General features: G+C 39.4%; 1 protein-coding gene and 2 long non-coding RNA genes across 3 annotated transcripts in view; 2 read left to right on the forward strand and 1 right to left on the reverse strand.

Annotated features, from left to right (window-relative positions):
- Nucleotides 1-3,567, forward strand: part of LOC138026818 (uncharacterized) — a 4,604-nt gene extending 1,037 nt beyond the window's left edge. The window contains exons 1-2 of the long non-coding RNA XR_011127354.1: nt 1-1,758; nt 2,477-3,567. The exon at nt 1-1,758 is cut by the window's left edge and continues 1,037 nt beyond it. This is a non-coding gene — a long non-coding RNA (uncharacterized lncRNA). The remainder of the gene's footprint in view (nt 1,759-2,476) is intronic.
- LOC138026817 (beta-2 adrenergic receptor-like) overlaps nt 1-6,985 on the reverse strand; it is a 7,074-nt gene extending 89 nt beyond the window's left edge. The window contains exons 1-2 of the mRNA XM_068874273.1: nt 6,830-6,985; nt 1-6,492 (exon numbers count right to left, since the gene is read on the reverse strand). The exon at nt 1-6,492 is cut by the window's left edge and continues 89 nt beyond it. Coding sequence (XP_068730374.1) covers nt 5,292-6,404 — 1,113 coding nt within the window. The 5' untranslated portion in view covers nt 6,405-6,492; nt 6,830-6,985 and the 3' untranslated portion in view covers nt 1-5,291. The remainder of the gene's footprint in view (nt 6,493-6,829) is intronic.
- Nucleotides 6,986-8,950: 1,965 nt separating this feature from the next.
- The window catches only part of LOC138027125 (uncharacterized), a 3,383-nt gene continuing 2,333 nt past the window's right edge, over nt 8,951-10,000 (forward strand). The window contains exons 1-2 of the long non-coding RNA XR_011127410.1: nt 8,951-9,504; nt 9,652-9,719. This is a non-coding gene — a long non-coding RNA (uncharacterized lncRNA). The remainder of the gene's footprint in view (nt 9,505-9,651; nt 9,720-10,000) is intronic.

A 10,000-nucleotide genomic window follows, 5' to 3' on the forward strand; every position in this document is an offset into this window, starting at 1 on the left:
ACACCACTGAAACGAGCAGTCTATCTAAGTTTAAGTTTCATATTAAATGTAAGGATCTTACTGAACTGATAAATGGCAACAATTGCCCCGCGTGCGTAATTTGTACTTCTTAAGATGTGCCCGTGTTGTTAGAATTATTTTGATTATTTTAGCATATTGTAAATGTATATAAAAATTTATAGCTTATTTCTTATTTATTAGTAATCATATTTATTATTTATGTTATCTTTATGTTGTGTCCCCAATTAGCGCGAGCTAAATACATCGACACATGAATAAAGTTCATCATCATCATCATCATCATTCACATTTAGAGCCTTCAGTCCGCGATGATGCACTTTTACTGTGTCATAGAGTCTTCGAAGGCCTGCTGTGTCCTTGTCGTGGTATACTGGGCTTACGTTCAAGAGATCGTTTACGTGCGCTCTTTCAATCACAATAGCCTTACCGAAAGGAAAGGAAAGGAACTTTATTTAAGTGTCTAGTCGTTCTAGCGCTGGAGCGCTAATTGGGGACACTGTAAACTGAAATGAACAACGAAAGTAAATCAAGTCAAATGTTGGTTTTTGAGGAGAGGGGAAACCGGAGTACCCCTTCAACAAGTCAATGGCGACTTGATAGTTTGCCGTTGTAAGGGCAAGTCCAGCAATGGCTGTTTTGCGGCTCCACCTAAGAGACCACGAAGATACGAAAATTTATCGACTCTCGAAAGGGCCGTTTTCGAGTGGATGGAACTTTCATAGCAGTCCTATAATTCTGGCCACTCCTCGATTTTGCCATGATGACCACCAAAAGATTTAGGCCTCAGAAGGTCATCCAAGGAAGTAATTGTTGCGCTTATTTCTCCTTTCAGATCACCAGCGATACGAACCTTTTCTGTTATTTCTTCGTCGGTTACGTTACGCCCTCCACGCTCACGAGGCCATTCAAAATATCTTCATCTAGCTGTCTAAGGCTGGTTAACTGTTCCTCTAGACTTGCCTTCAATTTCGCAAATCTCGGTCGTGTTTCTGGTGTATATTGTCCAGTTGCAACAAGCTCCTTTGCTTCGGGAAGAATCTGTGTCGCATAGGCCTTATGTCAACCTCTTGTCTTTCGCTTTGCTTTTACAAGGTTTGCCATTTCTTTTGGAATCAAATTGTATCCGACTCGAAGGACTAAATGTGTTGGAATATCTCCCGGCGCTGGTTCCCGATCAAAAGGACTGTATCTTTCTGTCTTAAAGTTGCGTTTTTGTTTTACTCAATTACACTTTCAAAGCCTACTACACTCGTTCGTTCGTCATTCAATCTGGCCTAAAAGCCTTTACATCAATAGCTTTATGCAATATAGAAATACGATAACTCTGCGGTTACCAAAGGGTTTGCAGTTACCCTTATCTCATGCTATCATAATGCAACCACTAAGGCTTATAGTCTGTTTCATTAACATGTGTTTGTTGTCCATCATTCACTAAGTACATGTCACACTTTGACTTGTGTTGTGTTACAATGACTATTATCAGACACTGTGTTACGGATATTGACTCATGGACGATAATGAATAAATTAAAGATGAATAGCGACAAAACAGAAATTTTAGTTTTTTCGTCGTCCCATCGACCTCGCCCAGCTTTGGATTTCCTTGATATGTGTGTTGCTCAACTACTGCAAGGAACATTGGGATTATTTTTAGACGGTAATTCGTTATCTATGGCACCTCATGTTGCCGCGGTGTGCAAGTCTTGCTTTTTTCATTTGCGTAATATCTTCAAGTTCCGTAAGTTCTTGTCCGTTGATTCAGCCAAAACACTTGTCCATGCCTTTGTTACGTCCAAGGTCCATTATTGCCATTCACTCTTGTATGGTCAACCTAAATGTGTTCTGTACTATATACAATGTGTTTTGAACTGTTCAGCAAGACTCATCTATTCAAGTAATTTACTATAGGGAACAATCTTCCATTAGAATTACGAACATGTGTTTCAACTTTTAAGTCTAAACTTAAGACTTAGTTATTCAAAGAAGCTTTTAGTTAGGACTTCTAGACTTCTTATTTATTTATCGTTGGGGTTAGTTAATTTTAGTTTTTCATAAATTTTTGTAAGGGGCATTGGACCACTGGGAAATGGCGCTATAGAAATTTATTATGATTATGACTATGATTATTATTATGATTATTATGATTATGATTATTATTATTATTATTATGATTATTACTATTATTATTATCTTTGTTATTATCATTATTACATGCCCTCCCATTCGTTTGACATGCGATATTTTCATTCTGTAATACGCCCCGTCGAGGCTTCTGTTATAGCTACGCACCAAAAGGCATTATTTTAAGTAGGATTTCTTTGGTTTCGATGGCAGCTTGTGCCTTACCATCCGGATTCGAATTTCTCCTAAGAAATGCGCCCTTAAGATACATCTCACTAAACTGTGCTGTTAAATGTGTTCTTACTGGAGCTTTTATATCATGTACTGTTTTGCAGGTTCATACCGGGGAAGTAGTATCCATGCATCGTATGTCTTACCTACTATACTAAAAGACGATTTGGAGCATCTATGCCTCGAAGTTAAACGACGTATTTCCAGGATACAGCTTTCTTATCGTTGTCAGATAACGCCCTCTAAACTCATCTGCCGATTTTTACAAGCACGTCACGGAGTTGTTTGCTGCCGGTAGTTATCGAGTGAAAGACACAAGGAGAATATCTGCGTCAGCGACGTCAATTTGCAGAACGCCGAGCGCCGAAGACCAATCATTAAACGTTATAAAATCGGTATGACAATACAATACATACTTAATTGACCACTCCCCACAGGGGCTTTTCAGGGCCAATGAAACCACACTAACGAAATGACAGAACAGAACAACTGTTAAGAATCCCAACATGCCGGAGGCAAACCAGTTGGCTATTTACAAGTGCAGCTGGGAAGTAGAACCAGGGACTACCAGAACCAAATTCAACGAGTGCTTTGGTCCTACCCTGGTCCCAAATTATTGCACAAAAAAATAAGGGGTGGTCTAACTTCTAACGGTTTAATAATGACAACCCAAGACTTTCGCGGACTAATAACGTCACAAAAGTTTTTATATTGATGTGAATGGCGTATGCAAATGAGGTCACGTGACTTTTTACGGCCACAAAACTCAAAATTAAAAACGGCATTAGTTTATGTCAAAATTTATTTCACTTCGCTACTATTAGATTAGTCAAAATGGTAAAAGAAAACGAATTGTGCTTGGCCTTTGTTAAATGGAAATATACGGCATTTTGTACTAGTGCCCAGTCCCCTATGGAAAGTGATTTCTCTTTTTGGACATTTATTTAAAATTATCTTGAAATGTCCAAGCACAGAAATGATGTACCCAATGCTGTTAACATCTAAAAGGTAAATCCAGCCACCAGACAATGATAAAAAGTGTTGCCGTTTAGCTGAGAGGATTTCTGTGCTAAAAATAACTTTAACGTGTCACGTGGTAATATATCTTCCTATATATCAGTTAACGTTTTACATCTTGTTACTGCTAACAATGTTCCAAAGTTATTTCATGTTATATAAAATGGATCAATAGTTAGACCACCCCCTCACTTATTTTCATAAAATAGATCTGGGCCCAGACCTTAATTCACCTGAGTGGTCAGACCGGGTTTTGAACCCGGTCCAGTCATAATAAGGATTGTTAATCTGTCTCTACAGCATGGACAATTTCCTGATTTTTTAAAGTTGGCATTGATTATACCGTTATTGAAGAAATCTACTGCTGATCGCGAAATACTTTCCAACCATAGGCCCATATCAAATCTACCATTTATATCAAAGTGCTGCGAAAAAGTTGTTGCTCTTCAGTTAAATCAACATCTACATGACAACTGTCTACATGAAGTCTTTCAGTCAGCCTATAAACCATGCCATAGTACTGAATCGGCCCTAATCAGGGTACACAACGATATTCTCACGGAAACTGACAATGATAATTGTGTTATGCTGCTTTTCTTAGATCTTTCTGCAGCGTTTGATACGGTGAACCATCGAGTTTTATTGTCAAGATTATCAGATCGTTTTGGAATTAAAGGAAGTGCTTTGTCATGGTTTGAGTCTTATCTTCAGGGGCGTACGCAGTTTGTATGCATTAACAACTCAAGATTCCTGTCCGCCGTGACGTGATGTTTGGAGTCCCTCATGGTTCCACTCTTGGACCGTTTCCGTACCTGTTGTACACTGCTCCACTTGGTGATATACTACGAGAGTATGGTGTACGTTTTCAGATGTACGCTGATGACACCCAGTTGTACATGTCATTTAAGTGATGTATTACTAGTGATATTGAACGCTCCCGTTCTATTCTGGAGTCATGTGTATGTGCCATTGAACGATGGATGCTTCATAATAACCTTAAACTCAACAGTGACAAGACTGAACTACTCTTTCTTCACGCTAAGCATAGGCCTGCCCCTCCTCTCGATTCCATGAAAACAGGCGATCTTGTTATCTCGTCCTCTAAATCTTACATGAACATTGGCGTCACGTTTGATAATCACATGAACTTTGGTGAACATATTAAGAACATCTGTAGAGTAGCTTTTTATCCTCTTAGGAACATTGCAAAGATAAGAAAAATTTTGAGTTACGATACTGCTAAAACTTTAGTGCATGCATTTGTTACTTCTCGGATTGATTCATGTAATGCACTTTTGTTTGGTTTGCCTAACTTTCTTATTCAGCGTTTGCAATATGTTTTAAACTCTGCTGCTCGAGTGATAGTTCGTTCTCGGAAATTTGATCATATCACACCGTTACTGATAGAATTACATCGGTTACCAGTAGAGCAGAGGATAATATTTAAGATTTTATTATTTACGTTTAAAGTAGTTAATGGTTTAGCACCTAGTTATTTAAGTGAATTGTTAGAACTCTATGTTCCAAGGCGTATGTTAAGATCGTCTACGCAATTGTTCCTGCATGAGCCCAAATTTAAAAATCCAACTCGCCCGAGTTTCCCGATCATCAAATATCAAATAATATTTAAAAGGTTCATGTAGCGTGTACAATTTGAGTTCCTGTACGATATATATTTTTGAATCATAGCTCAAGTTAAGCTAATAATTAAAATTGAACGTGTATGTACTTTGTCCCGCCCGCCAAACCTTGGACCCCCTAGATAACTATATGCATAATTCCCTTTAATTAAAGATATCATCATTGAGTCAAAAAGAAAACGCCCTGGTTAAGCAATTCGCTGAATATCTAACAAAACGTACAGTAAAATGCTAAAATAAATAAACTACACTGCATCATCGGTCACAGTGCCGTGGAGTAAGTCAAGTTCTTCGACCTCTTTAGTATACTTGACGCCTTGCCATGATGTGTGTTACGGTCAGGCAGCGAGGAGAAACGATGAAAGGAAACACGGTCGACACCACGAGGCCTCGGTACAAATGCGTTGTTAAACGAAGAAAGTGGATGTTGCAATTCTTTCAGATTATTCGCCCTTTTACACCTTAAACAGTCACCATACAGTACCAAGATTGCCTGGTAACATCCCGGAATTCTAGCAGTATATATTATGGGATTTGCAAGTGAGCTGCTATACTGAAGAACCTTGAATGCAAGAATAACTTCATATTTGATGTCAACGCATGAACGACAGGCCCAGTATGCCAAGTTAAGACCAAAAAATGGGCCCCAAGCTATCAGAAAACAGCCGATTACCAGTAAAATTGCTTTCGCAATTCGTGTTTCCCTCCTCGCCCCATGTCCTTGGCGATGGTTTCCGGGGGCGCTTTTTGATGCAATAATAAACATGGCTATGTATACCACAATAATGACTGCTAGAGGCCACAAAAAGGATACTACGGAAATAAAAAGTGGGTAATTCCACCAGCTTGATCCTAATCGCACGGTAATACAACACAAGGTTGCTGACAAGGTCCACACTGTAGCAACAAGGCACAAATACGGCTTTTTTGAGGAAATCCGATGCGAAAATGGCCATCCAATGGCGTAGAACCTTTCTATACTTATCATCATTAAATGCCAAATGGATGCTGTAGCCCCAAACACATCGATTGTATTCCACAGGATATAGACAATACTTGGAAATTCCACCGAATTGGCGAGAATGTATATAAATGAGGGTACACCAACACAACCCACGATGATATCTGAAGTACCAAGACTGACAAGGAAATAGGACATTCGAGTGCGCAGTTTGCGATTCCTAAGAAACACTGAAACAACCACAATATTTCCAAAGACAACTCCTAAGGAAATGATCGAATAGATGATGCAGAATATCACTTTTACTTCAAGGCTTGTACGGGCCTTTGAAGGCATCTGTGTCGCATTTTGTCCGTTGGTTTGCTCGGCATTGAATGAATTGGTGAACGGCAAACTGGGTGAAGAGTTATTCATTTCTCCTCTTGTCCAAGAGGGGCCTTTCTTGCCTCTCTATTTCGAGTCGTCGGCTTTCCAGTTCGCAGTACTGCTATACGTTTCCTTGCTATTTTGAAAAAGGAAAATATGCTGATAATTAAGTATGCTCCCAGTTTTAGATAATAAGTTAATTACCGTTTAACGTAACCGGAAAAAGATTGACTCAGTAGAAAAAAAACAATTGAAGTGTCGTGTCCCCATTTGAGGTGTTCGGTTCTCAGTCTTGGGTTTCAAGTATATGTTAAGATCTGTTAATGTAATGTGGAAAGATTAACAGCAATCAACCCCGCTCTAGCATACAGCAACAAAAGCGTGGAATTTAAAGGAACGGAAGACGAACTGAAAAGACGATTCACTGAAGTAACAAAGTGTAGGAGCGAATTCAGTGTTCACTTAAAATTTACCTTTGGCAATAACCTTCTGTAACCTGATGAGCCTTTTTTTCTGATCCCTTTGCTGGACTCTGCAAGCAGTTCAAGACGTTCAACGCGTCTCTACTAAGTGATCAGTCTTGCAGCCTCTTAGTGCTTTAAAGTAATTTGTCTGCTCTGCTTTCTTTCAAAAAGACAGTATTTCCGAGAACAAACAGCGACGGTAAACAATGCCCGATTAAGAAAAGTAGATGTTATCGTTGTTTAACATAAAAAATTGGGGAATGATTTAGAGCAAAGCCTTTCCTGTTGGTAGGCAATCTCTTGATAAAGTGCCTTTTACTTCCTTCAAAATATCGAAAAAAATTCTGCATATGCTCGCAGGGATTCGATGGACGCAATTCAGATTGCCTTCGACCAAAATCAATTAATTATTCGAGCGGAAAGATCCAGTGATTCTTCCTGTACTACCTCGAATTGCTTTGTTCTATAACATCTTTTAAAAAGAACATTTTCAAATAATGGAAAACCATTCAGTCGTAACTATGATATGACCAACCAGTGGCTCAATCTGGCTTGTTTGATTCAAAATTTAAGATCCACGAATCTACCTGAATGTCAAATCAAGTCCGAAGGGGAATCGCGTTTTTCGAACAACAGACCAATGATTTGATTTTAAAAGTGTCAATATTTTTCAATATTATCTATGTATCCTGACTTCTCTAATTAATTTTTTTGTTTGTGCGCGCTCTATTTATTTAAGAAGTCAAACTCAGACACTTGCAGGTCAAAGCACTTAGTTTCCATCTGCCCCTAATGAGCAAAAAGAAGAAAGATAAGAAGAAAGTTCCGTTCAGCGGCTATTCGGACTGAGATGCAGTAAGGCTTTCTCTCCATTTTTGTTTTTTTTGTCCTTTCCCGTTCCAGGAAGGGGAACTGAACAAAGTTGGTTAAGTGTCATTAAAAGGAAAGTGAGAAAATAAATCATAACACAGGAGCGTGATTAACAAAAATTAAAACATACTGAAATCTGAATTGTTAATTTGAAGCTTGGTTTTAGTGCGCAGGCAAGTTGTGTTACTGCGATTTTCATAATTCTGCGGGAACTCATCTTCAAGCGCCGATGGCCAAACTGCCCTTTGACTTCCATCAATCAAACGAGTCATTTGATGCATGACATAAGCTACCAACCAGCATCTTTGGTTCCCACGGCACATTCGAACTCGACGCCAATGGAAAGCGATGGAATAGGCTTGAATCTTTACTGAAGAACCTCTAAAAAGATAATTGTCGCAGCTGTGAACTGAACAAAAGATTATCATCGCAGCTGTGAACTAAAAAAAAACCTCCAATTCACTCTCCGGAGAAGGAGTCGATCTTCCAGGCTAAATTCGAAATTTGATTGATGGAAGCCAAAACGCTTTTTGGTGTTTAGCGTTCGAAGGTGAGATTCCGCAGAATTATGAAAATCGCAGTAAAGATATGGAGTACTCCGTTTATTTTCTTTAGTCTTTTTAGCTGTAAATTTGAATTTGGTTAAGGAAATACGAAGATGGGATGAGAACGTATTTGGGTCTTCTGATTGAAAAACCTTCAGAACTATCCCAGTATCCCAACAAAAGTCTGTGGGATCACTATGCGAATTGAGTGGCTTCATAGTTCAGTTGGTTGAGCACGGTACCGGCATTGCAGAGGTCGTGGGTTGGAATCCCGTTGAATCAGGTGTCTGCAAGAGACAACTGCAGTAAATTGTTCAGATTAGTGGGAAGATCTTAGTGCGAAGATCTTCTTCCCATCGCCTATAACCCGCACTTCTAATGCTACATTTATTTCATTTCAAGCTCATGAATATACAACAATACTGGAGCCGTAAATTGAATTTGAAAAACGCGGGTCGCAATTCACAGTACAGCCCTCAAAATCGTTTGGTAGAGATATGAAAGGCACAGAGCCTATCAGGACACAATTCATGTCACTAAAAACGATCAGGTAGCTTTCGACACATCTATAACTAAGTATCAGCCATTTATCATGGAATACTTTCCATTACGGTGATGGTGTAATATAAAACAGTAACCGAAAATGACCATTCAGGGCTCCACCAAAAGAATTAGGCCTGGTCTGAAAGGTCAGGCCAGCTGATTGCACTAGCTACCTCGGTATCACCCCAACTGAAAATAACCGTTGCAAGATGCGCTTGCAACAAAATGTGTGGCATAGACGAATGTTGTTCTGATGAACAACATTCATTTAGTTGCGTCAGCAAGTCAGCAACAACATTTAGTGGCGTCAGCAAGAGGAGAAGGATTGCCACGTGCCTTCCAGCAGCGTGGCCTTGGTCCGATTCCCGAACTCAACGCCGTGTGTGGGCTGAGGTTGTTGGTTCTTCAATCTTCTCGGAGATTAGTTTCCTCTGGGTAACCCGATTCCTCACCTCACCGAAAGCCAACATCTGATTTGCTTTGATTCATGTGTATGGATTTGATTTAGGATCTCCTACAAAAGTTGCGCACCTGCGTTCAGCTTGACAAGCTAGAAAATAAAGTGATTAAAGTGATTGGAATGCGAACTCTCTTGCTTTTACAGTATTTGAATCCGGAACAGAGTTCGCTGAAGTATCCATGCAGATTGCGGCTATATCCGAGGAAGAAGACTTGACAGCTAGTTGACAAGAAAAACTCTGAATTCTATGAGGCTGAGTATACTGAGTAAACTAACTTCAACCATACAATAATACTGAATTATAACGACAACTTTGTTTAATCAAAGTGCCACTGTCGATACTCGTGGATATGAAAGTTACCGCGATTGTTTAAAATTGACAGGCTGAAGTTTTCTTTATGCATTATTTTCAGTGTGATATAACAGCAGCTGGATAATTGTGTAACAGCACGCATCGCCCACAATGCTGCGATGCAACTAGGTAACCAAAATAATGCATGTATGTGAGGTGATCCCCTTTGCTGGAATTCAACCCTGTAAAATAAGTCCACCATTTCTCCATAGGCATACGATTACTCTTTAACACATCCTCTATAAAGAGCTGAACAATTTGTTCAAAGTTCCTCGCACAGGTGACAGGGTAATTTTGAATAAGGTCGGATTTTTGTTGCCAGGTCATATTGTTAATGTCATCAGGTTAGGCAAGTAGAGCAGATCCATTCAGTGTTATTAACACTTTTTGTGCCAGTTATACATTCCTCC

This window comes from Montipora capricornis, chromosome 12 (genome assembly GCF_036669925.1).
Source record: "Montipora capricornis isolate CH-2021 chromosome 12, ASM3666992v2, whole genome shotgun sequence".
NCBI classification, from domain to species: domain Eukaryota; kingdom Metazoa; phylum Cnidaria; class Anthozoa; order Scleractinia; family Acroporidae; genus Montipora; species Montipora capricornis.